The sequence below is a fragment of the Chelonia mydas genome, chromosome 8 (genome assembly GCF_015237465.2).
Source record: "Chelonia mydas isolate rCheMyd1 chromosome 8, rCheMyd1.pri.v2, whole genome shotgun sequence".
Classification (NCBI taxonomy): domain Eukaryota; kingdom Metazoa; phylum Chordata; order Testudines; family Cheloniidae; genus Chelonia; species Chelonia mydas.
The window spans coordinates 72,288,225-72,299,329 of NC_057854.1; the positions used below are offsets into that span (position 1 = coordinate 72,288,225).

Consider the following 11,105-nt stretch of genomic DNA (forward strand, 5'->3'; position numbering starts at 1 on the left):
CACCGCAGCACAGGCTGCAGACTCCGGAGGTGCGATCCCAGCCTTCCTGAAGGCCCGGCCCGCGAGGCTGGTCCGGCTAGAGCAGGGGAAGGGGTCAGAGCAGCAGAGCTCCCCGGACTGTGCTGCGCTCTCCTCCGCCAGGCTGGGAGGAAATGAAAAGCAGGAGCAGGGGAGGAGAAGCGCCTGCCCCGGCTCTCCCACGAACTGGGGTTTCACTTCTCTGCCGGCCGCTTCTCATTCGCAGCAGTAGAAGCAGCGTCCGCGGCTCATCCCGCAGCAGCCGCCGCCGCCGGGGTCCCAGCCTCGCTCGCTCTGTCCCCTGGCGCCCGGCACCTGGCCGAGGGGAGCGGCTCTGAACTCCACACCTCCGTGCGGCGGGCACAGCAGCTGAATCACCGCCAGTGACTCATCCCCCCAGCCCGCCCCGTCTGCTCCGCGAGCCGCCAGGCCCCGGCCCCGGACTCGGCGGGGGCGGTGCAGGGCTATAAATAGGGTCAACCCCGCCTCCTTGGCAGACTTCGCTCAGGCAGCAGCAGCCGCCGCCACAGCGACCACCACGTTACAGGTACCTGCCTCGCATCGCTCGGGCCGGATCCCCGCTACTTTCCCCGCTGCCGAGGGCGCAGGACGCGGCGCGACGCGAGGGATGGCGAGCGCTTTGGCTGCCTTAGCAGCAGCCCGTGGCCGGGCGCTGCTCCTGTGCGCGCTGCTCTCGCAGCTGGGCCCCTGCTCAGGTGAGTGCCACTACCCCGGGGCTGCTTGCCCAGCGCCACCAGGTGCCTTCGCGCCTCACCTGGTCGGGGCTGCCTGCTAGGCTGGCACGGGTCCCATGTTCCTGGATGGAGCTGCCTCTCCGCGGCTTGTTCCCCGAGCCGGCGCGGCGCCTGGGGCGCCCCACGGACCAGGCTCCTGCCCTGTGCCGGCCCGAGGGGCTGCCCCCCGCAGAGGACCAGGGGCGCACACAGAGATACGTGGGGGACATGCTGCTTCCTCCTGGGGGGGTTGTTGTAAAGACTGGGGGACAGTGTCCGGCGTGGAGCCTGGGGAGGCCGACGGAGAAGTGAAGTTGCATGAGGGATTTCGAGGATAAAACAACCCAGGAACCCTCCCCGGGGGAGCGTCCCGTGTGGCGCAAGATGCCGTGGCTGGTTTGGTGGTTTGCTCGGTGGCCAGAAACCCCATACAACTTTTCTGTAGCTAAAAGGGCAAGAGTTACTTCGTTGTGTCGGAATTCCCCGAGATCTAACTTGTCTTACCTCCTTTGGTGGGGATGGCAGGGATGTTTGGTGGGAGTTACGTACTTGGGGCCGGATGCTGCAAATGGACCCCATGCCTCCAGGAAGCACCAGTGAAATCAACAGGGCTCTGCTGAAATCTGCCAGCGGAGCCCATGAGCGCACTAGGGTTTGCCCATTCCCCTTTCCAGGAATGTCCCGTATTTTTTGTCTCCCTTTTTAATACAAAGTTGGCTTTCCAAAGTTAAGAGTCAGCCTTACAGGTGTTCATGGGTACGTTAGAGGGTCATCTTTTATGTTAACGTATTTTAAATGCAGTAAGGTGAAGGCAGTTAAACTTATTCATAATTATGTGCTGGTTACCGACCAACATTTTACTTAGAAGAAAAGGAGTACTTGTGGCACCTTAGAGACTAACAAATTTAGTTGCGCACAAGCTTTTGAGCTACAGATGCATCCGATGAAGTGAGCTGAAGCTCACGAAAGCTTATGCTCAAATAAATTTGTTAGTCTCTAAGGTGCCATAAGTACTCCTTTTCTTTTTGCGAATACAGACTAACACGGCTGCTACTCTGAAACCTGTCATTTTACTTAGAATTATTTAGTTTCTTTTCAATATCGCCAGTTTGGACAGCTCTAATTTTTGGCTATATGTTAAAGAAAAAAACTATATCAATTAGGTAATATTCATATAAGCAAACAGATTATAAAAAAAATTCTAAAACAATTACTTCTATTTGATTGTGGTTGTGTGGAATGTATGACACTTTAATGTACTACTCCCGTGGTTTGGCTAGTGTTGTATGTTTTTTACATACTTCTAGTTCTTTAAGGTGAATTTAGACTTCATTAATTTTGTGATTGGAAATGGTTGAAAATTAGGAAATTAATACTAGAGTAAACAATAATAAAATATACATGCACTTATTTTTCTTAACTGATTTTTCTTTATGCACAGAACACTATAAACATGTTTACATAAGCATAACTATTTAACTGATTAGACACTTTTATAGAATGAAATTGTGCATTTATTTTGGTATGCAATTTGCTTGTTTGTGTGCTTTTTAAAAGAAGAAAAATGCAAATACATGCAATTACTATGGCTGAGAATTTACCTGAATAAAAATCGGGAAACTCAGTTATTGGATTCCACAGTAACTATAACTACAGATGAATTTTACCTATCCTGCACATGGTATATATGAATGTCAAATATGATGCAAAATCTCACATTTCCTTCAAATCTTTGCAAACTCATTATAAAATGCTTGTGTTGGTTTAAACAGCAGAAGGAAACACTAGAAGCAAGCACAATTCTGAACTGTTCCTAGATGTATCAAATGGTCTTTCTGCGCATTTGATTTGGTGGCCAGGGAAAACAACTATGCTGAATTACAAAAGATTCAAGTCACCGAGGGGAAGGAGAGGAACTGGAGGAACTTTCTTCCAACATTCAGCATTAAAGGAATTTCCCATGGCAGAAGTAAAATGAATGTGATTTCTGTGAATTTTTTCTCTCAAACAGAAATTTACTGTAATCACAGATACTTCCTTATAGAAACCTCACTTCTGCTAAATAGGGAATATAATAAATCTAGAGCGCTACACAGTGTGACTCATCACAACTTTCTTTTCTTTTTTTGTCTCTAAAGGTAATTCAGAACTGTCAACAGCAGTTAATATAACTTGGTCATCAATCAATTTCAAAACAATACTACAGTGGCAACCCAAGCCAACCAACTATGTCTATACAGTAGAAATATCTGGGTGAGTAGATATAATTGTAGGTATGAGTGCCTGGTGTACCCCTGCCCTTCTCTCTGTGCTCACTAGATGGTAGTGAATGTCAATTTTAAAAAGACATTTGTGATTGAGGCAGAAAAAAGTGTAGCCATGGTAGAATGTTTGAACATCTTGAATCTGTGAATGTAATGCAGAGTCCAAATATGAGAACTTTTAGGAAAGTTATGATCTTTATTTTGAGTTTTGGTTGCTTCCAAATGCAGGTGTACCTGATTCCGGGCTTGTTCTAGAAATAAAATGTATGGATCTAGATCCAGGCTCTGCAGTTTCTGTATAGGCCACCCGGTACTGGAAAACTTGGCCCAAAATATTTTGCACCAGTTTACAACCCCCTTCACGAAGACGGCGTAGAATTTGATCTTCTACATTTTAAAAAAAAACACCATAGTTTTCATCTGTCAAAACAATTCCCTCTTTTTAATGTTGAGAGAATTTGCAGAGATATCATAGATATGACTAATTTTATTCTAATTTAATGATTAATGCATTAGTTAAGTGGATCAGTATTACTTAGTCTAGTTGGGTAAACTTAAAAAATGACAGGTTTCAGAGTAGCAGCTGTGTTAGTCTGTATTCGCAAAAAGAAAAGGAGTACTTGTGGCACCTTAGAGACTAACAAATTTATTTGATCATAAGCTTTCGTGAACTACAGCTCACTTCATCGGATGCATTCAGTGGAAAATATAGTGGGGAGATCTATATACACAGAGAACATGAAACAATGGGTGTTACCATACACACTGTAACCAGAGTGATCACTTAAGGTGAGCTATTACCAGCAGGAGTTGGGGGGAACCTTTTGTAGTGATAATCAAGGTGGGCCACTTCCAGCAAACCCCAGCTCCCCCCTCCCCCCCCCCTTGCTGGTAATAGCTCACCTTAAGTGATCACTCTGGGTACAGTGTGTATGGTAACACCCATTGTTTCATGTTCTCTATGTATATAGATCTCCCCACTATATTTTCCACTGAATGCATCCGATGAAGTGAGCTGTAGTTTACGAAAGCTTATGCTCAAATAAATTTGTTAGTCTCTAAGGTGCCACAAGTACTCCTTTTCTTTTTCTTAAAAAATGACCTTCATGTAACTTCCTAGACTTACTCTAATTCATGGCTTATAAAATTAATGTTAGACTTTTTCAAAACACTGGGCTAATAAAATCCAAGCCCATATTAAGTGCATAATTTTATCTTTTATTACAAAACTCTGACGAATATGAAACGTTCACTGTGCACACAGTCTATGAATTAACATAAAAACAATGACTGAACATGCCTCAAAGAGAAACTGCATTATAAACCTTCTGCACACTTTTGGAAAGCATTGTACTGTAATAGTTTCTGGCATGTTCCAGTGTCTACAACTGGAGGCTAAATTTCATGAGTAATGGGTGAAATACCCAATAACACTTGTGAATTTTTTTTCTCTGTGCACATGGGGTAGGGTTAAATGTACTTTGTCATGTTCCTTACACAGCCTTTTAAAAATTAATATAAAAGCAAATGTTTAAGCAGAATGGCATAATTCAGTGGCTTTCAACCTGTGGTCCATGGAACCTGGGGGTCCGCAGACTGTCTTAAGATTTCCAAAGGGGTTCATGCCTCAGTTTGAAATTTTTTAAGTGACCACAAATGAAAGGTTGAAAATCACTGGTATAATGCAACCAAGGGCCCAAGCCTACAGACACAAATGGACATAGGCCCCAATCCTGCACTGTGATCCAGGCACATTTAGTGTACCACCCACACTGAGCCCCATCTATCTCAATGGTACCCCATGTGAGTACAGCAGTCTGCTCACCTGACTTGCTGTGTAAGATCCAGATATTATGGAGTTAAGCATTAAGCACTTTAAAAAATCCCACTAGATATTATTTTTCATCTTTAGGCGCCTAAATCTAGACCTTTTACTTTTATTTGGCTCTCGTGTAGGGCCAAATTCTCTTAGTATGTAATATAACTGAATTGAATCTGACTGTTTGTGCAAGTAAGGCAGGCAGGATTTGGTCCTAATTCAAGAATGTGTGTCTCATATTTTCTTGCATGTAATTTCACAGGCAGAAGTGTCTTTAACACAATTAGTTTCAATTAATGATTCACAAGAAAGCTAAAAATAGTATTTTAGCTGATTTAAACTTCCAAAAAGATAGAAACTTTGAGAGAACTACTAAACAATGTAAGTTTAAGTAACCTTTGTTACTTGCAAGGAATATATGTCAGGTGGGTGTGGCCTATATAGTTAATTTTTAAACTGAAGACAGGTGTACAATGAGATTTGTAAATAAGTATTGTAGATCTCCAAGCTGTGCTAATATGGACATAACTATTCTTAGCACAAGCACTGTTTTGGTTTATTTTTAAACCTTGGAGCCTTAATTTTTTTTTTACAAATTATATACATCAAATAAGGGTCCAAAGATTTCAGAAACAGTGCCTGTGCTAAGAATAATTGTAGGGCATTGTGTTTCAACTAGGACTTCATTTGTAGGCATTTTTAAAAGGTTACTGTGCACAGGAGAGGTGGATTTTTTTTGTTTTTGTTTTTTGTGGGCAGAGGACAGGAGGTTGGCATGGCCCCTTTAAAGATACACAAACTTTAAAAGTTTGTCTTTTTGCTTCCTTATTGTGGATTTAAAACACCCCCTGCAAAGATGGGTTGTTTTGTTTTGTTTTTTTTTCCCCGTTTATGAAGATCAGGTATTATCCTCCCTGTCTTTGCTCAGATTTCAGTTTCCTGTGATGTCATTATTCTATTAGTTTCAAAGTGGTTTACAGAGTCCTCCAGGAAACTCCTATTTAATTAAAAATTCTGAAAAATTTGTGGAGGAAAATCCCTCTGTTAACATACACTCAATACGCCTGCCATTTCAACTGAACAACATGAAAGCCCTCACACTTGTCCTTTGATTCTCCAGCAAAAACAAAGGAGGCCAGATTTAATATTTCTGCTTTTAATTAATTTTTTTGCTTCCTTTTTATATTAGAAAGAAAAAAGGGACAAAGACACTTTTTTTCCCCCTGATTGCAAATATTTAAAAAATCTGCTTGTTTTAATTTATGAAAAATACATGAATTGCACCCCTCTTTGCCATTTAGACACCCAGAGAAGTTTGTCATTTTTTTTTTTTGCAGTTGATTACTTAATGTATCTGAACTGAAGTTTTTGTTCCTGTATGACTAGTACTGATTATGTTATTACATGGTTTTAATTATGCCCATACCCATATGCAGAATACTGTATCTAGCAAACAAGTGACAACATTCACTAGATTAGTTAATTGTCTCTTTTTTATCACTATGTATAGTGTCCATATCTGATCCCCCTCCTCCGCATTCGCAGAAGTGCATTCAAGATAGTTAAAGGTACTTTAGGACATATCTGGAAATGTATTATTGCTTTTGAGTAACATTTTCAAAGGCTCTAAGTAACTTAAGAGCCTAAGTCCCATTGTCTTTAGTCACTGAGGCATTTGTGAACATTTTACCTCTTTCTATATAGATTGGGGGGGGGGGGGGGGGAATGACCAGTGTCAAAATAATTCAGAGTGACAATTTCCTGTTAAATTTACAGACATGAAAATATATGGTTTCAGAGTAGCAGCCATGTTAGTCTGTATTCTCAAAAAGAAAATTAGTACTTGTGGCACCTTAGAGACTAACAAATTTATTTGAGCATAAGCGTTTTGTGCTACAGCTCACTTCATCATGAACGCTTATGCTCAAATAAATTTGTTAGTCTCTAAGGTGCCACAAGTACTAATTTTCTTTTTATGAAAATATGTTATCAAATCAGTGCATACCATGAAGAAAACATCTTTCCTTAATTATATATTGCATATTGCTTCACTGTGAGTTAAATTTTAGTTGCGTGGTTCAGCTTTTTAAACCGTGAATCAAGCATGTTTGCATAGTATGGATTTTTCCACTCAACTTCACAGACTGGTTTACAGGTACAAGCATGATGTAGTCAGAAGACATTGTAAAAATTCTGGACTTTGACGATTACTGAACCATTTTATCCCAGGCATTGTATACCTTATGCATGAATGTATGCATGTGAATGAAACTATATTCAGAAAGTGTTATATCAATACTTCATTCTTGGTTCCTTTCAGAATCAACTCAAACTGGGAAAAAGTGTGCGTCCACACAAAAGAAACAGAGTGTGACGTTACTGACAAACTGGAGAAGGTAAAAGACACCTATACTGCACACATAGTGTCTGAAATGATTTCAGGGACAGAAAAGTTTGAGGAGCCGTCCTATGCAATCTCTCCAAAATTCACACCTTACAATCAGAGTAAGTAGGATTGCCTAGTAATAGTCTGTTACATCACATCACCCCCATTAATTCAATAGGTCTTGGATTGAGCCTAGAGTTTTTCTGTTTAGGTTCTTGCTCTTGTGGTGTTTGACCACCTTTTAGCGGTAGCTGAAATCTTTCCCACTGCAGGGGACTTCATAACCTCATGAACCACTTCACCGTTAATACAGGATTTAAGTGGTGTCTAGAGCTTCGTGTGAGCCCCATGCACTGGGTTGAAATTTTATTAATATGCATTGACTGTGCCAGTCACTGTGTTACATGTGTTTAAACCTGGTAAAGTAGAGAGATTGTGTGAGGGGGGGTGTTTTGTTTTGTTTTGAGGTGGTAGTGGAGAATGTTGTGTGAAAAGGATATTTTGCCAATAAAGTTTTTCCTATGCCTGGAATTAATTCTAAAAATGTTTTTGTGTGTGCATTAGCTACAATTGGGAGACCAGGGATTCAAACTTATGAACTAACTGACTCCAAGCTGAAGGTGTTGGTTGAAGATCCACTTATACCATACAGATTTCCCAATAAAAGCTTTAAAAGTATCAGAGAGATTTTTAAAAATGACCTGGAATATACACTCTATTATTGGAAAGATCAAAGTACAGGAAAGGTAAGCCCTTATTTTCAACTTCCTATACCTCTAATTTTGTATGTTTTATAGTTACAAAACTTCTATGCTATTAAGAGCTAAAACTTTTATAAAGAATGTCTTGAAAGTGTCTTTTTTTTCCCCTTTATATATAGAAAGAGGCAACAACAAAAAGTAATCAATTTGAAATAAGCATTGACAAAGGGAAGAACTACTGCTTCTATGTACAGGCAATTATTCTCTCTCGCAGAGAGAACCGCAAAAGTCAAAAGAGCAAGGTGAATTGTACCAGCCATGAGAGAGAAGTTTTGGATGGTAAGTATCTGGTGAAACAAGTAAATAGACTATTTTTCTTGCTATCTCTTGCATTCCAACAAAAAAATTTTCCCTCTCATATAGAAAACCCATGAGAAGAAATCTCCCATGAGGTAATCATCACTGAGATTTTTATCATATCACAAAATTGCCATTGACTACAGTGGGAGCAGAGTTAGGCCAACACTGAGTGCTTTTGAACATTCCACCTTTGTCCACCATCCACAATTACCTGTTGACTTAAAAAAAAATGTTTTTCCTCTTTGCAGGGCCTGCATTGATGACTTTTCACCTGAGATTTCAAATTGCCTCATCAATGGGCCTATATTTTTCTTGTTTCCCTTTTCTTCCCTTTGATAAATACTAGTTTACATATAATGAAATTTTTCGCAACTAGTGGCCCAGTAGTGAGTGCTTACATGATGAAGCCTTTAGATATGCGTGCCAGCAAACTATGTAAGACTTAACGGTCAGTAGGAGCTGTGCATATATTTGAATGAGGCTAACTCCTGCTTTTTTTCCTGTGCTCTAGTCATTTTCTCAAGTGCAGGTGATCCTTTAAGGTTTACTGTCCTTCAAGTTGTAGCGCCCATAATCCTAACTGTTTTCCCCAAATTGTGTACATTAAAAATGTGTCCAACCAGGCAAATATATAAGCTCCTTATCAAACAATGAAGAGGTCAATGAGGGAATGGCACTGGGAAGGAGACTTATCCATTGTGCGCTTTGATAGTCGTTGCTTTGTGGGGACTGTTTTTGGGTGTGTGTATGTGTGTAGGGCTGTTTTGTTGTTGTTGTGGGTTTTTTTTTTTTTTTTTTTTTTAAAGCATTGGTATCAAGACAAATACGTTACTGAAAACATATCAGGTTGTAAATCAGTGCTCTCAGCTCTGCCTTATGCTCCCTCTTCTTTCCCTATTGGGAAAGAATCTGTGCATTTTATATTAATAAGCAGAAACCTTTTCTCCCAAAACCTCATTGTCCTCTCTCCACCATCCAAAAATTAAAACATTCCCTCAATATAGAATTTTCAATGTGATATCACAAAATATTTGAGTTCAGTAAACTTTGTCCAAACTGTTTTTGTTAGTTTAAAACCCTAGAATAAGTTTCTATTAGCGTACAAAACTTTTGCACAAGCATGACATTTATGGCTATAGCTGAGGGCCTGATCCTTTGAGGTGCAGAGTCCCTCATAGGAAGGGACTGGCTTCAAGGGGACCTGAATGGTCTTCAATATTTTTGTAGGACTGGGACCCAATTTAGTCATGACGTTAAGGTAAAGCAAATTACTACTATATAGAAAATCTGTATGCATTGATGAGCTATTAATTCTTTGTTTGGTTTTTCTCCTCCCCAACCAGAGTATGGAACCGAAGTGTTTATTATCATAGCAGCTGCAGCCATTGTAATCCTTATTACAATCATTGGCTTGTCTGTGATCCTGTATAAATGCAAGAAAACAAAAGCTGCAAAGGAAAAAGAAACCATGCCACTTAATGATATTTAGGAAAAACACAAGAAGTGCCTTTTGTTACTATTTCAAATGCTGCTGCATTCCCAGACAGAAAAGCTTATGGTACTTGAGGGGAAAAAACTACTGTCGCTAAATATTATTAGCCTTTACTTAAGTGTAAAGGCTCATTTCCTGTTTCTGTGAAACATTTTGGTTTTTTTATATTTTAAAGCAAAAAACACTACTTTTGTTTTAATTTTAACAATGTTGTTAAACTGATGAAATGTTAGCTCACAAATATGAAAACACTACTATTCCTTCTGCACTTCATGGAGAAGTCAATTTTAAATTGGTTATTCTGTATATCAGTTGATATAAGTTATCAAAACTAAATGACTGTGTCTATATGACATCCTAACAAGTTCACTTGTGAGGAAGTGAGAGTACCATATCAAAAACTAACATTCAAAACCATAATACAACAGATCCAAACTTCTAACAATCAATATAGAGACAGAATTGCCTGTCTAAACTGTAAAATATACTTTAGGCAACTCCAGGTGCTAAACTGAGTACTTTGCAATTCATTTGAATCAATAGGTAACTAATTTCCTGCACATACTCAATAGGAAGAAGAATTTAGCACTTATATTTTATACTGATGATTAAACACTTGAGAGATCACTATTTTATTTTTATAATGGGATGTCTATATAAATGAACTACTTGGGTGATGTGATTTAGAGGTACCTCATACTACTACAGTTTCTAATATATTTATGATTTTTATAAATGGGAATTTTTATATTGGTGATATTTGTATATATTGTGTTAACTTATTTAATATAATTTCTTACTGAAATAAAGGTGAATGGAAAAACAAGACTCATTATTGCAGAGCAATGTTTATTCTAGAAATACATGTTTAACTTTATCTAAGAAATATGTGGAGCAGAGCTTGGCCTCTTTTAGAAACTTGGGCCCCAGATCATTGCTTTGTAAAATAGAACACCCAGTCAACTACCCCGTAGAGGGGGAAAACACTATGTAAGAAGACACAACTCTTGAACTAGACAAAAAGTCATGAAGTGTCCTAGGTTGCTCTTACTTTTGTACTAATTCCTGAGTAATCCCACTTCATATGTTACTAGTGTAGCCTGGCTTGCTGTATCATCTCTAGAGATTTTAAAAATATATACTGTAGTTATGTTTGACAGCTGCAGAGCACTAATCTCAAAGCATTTTAACTGCTCTAAGGAACAGTCCTATTGAATTTATTAGGGAATGAATACCATCTTGAAGAATTCTTATACCAATCTATAGTAGGCATGTCCCATTCCATTACATTCTATAAACATTTAGAGCAATTTATATAGAATTCTATTAGT

The 11,105-nt window shown here is 39.4% G+C and overlaps 1 protein-coding gene across 1 annotated transcript; it reads left to right on the plus strand.

Moving 5' to 3' along the window:
- Positions 1-241: 241 nt before the first annotated feature.
- On the plus strand, positions 242-10,602 carry F3 (coagulation factor III, tissue factor). Its single transcript, XM_007065182.4, has 6 exons — positions 242-734; positions 2,891-3,005; positions 7,156-7,340; positions 7,786-7,967; positions 8,102-8,261; positions 9,626-10,602. Exons 1-6 carry the CDS (start codon positions 647-649, stop codon positions 9,769-9,771), a joined length of 876 nt encoding a protein of 291 aa, XP_007065244.2. The 5' UTR covers positions 242-646; the 3' UTR covers positions 9,772-10,602.
- Positions 10,603-11,105: the final 503 nt, after the last annotated feature.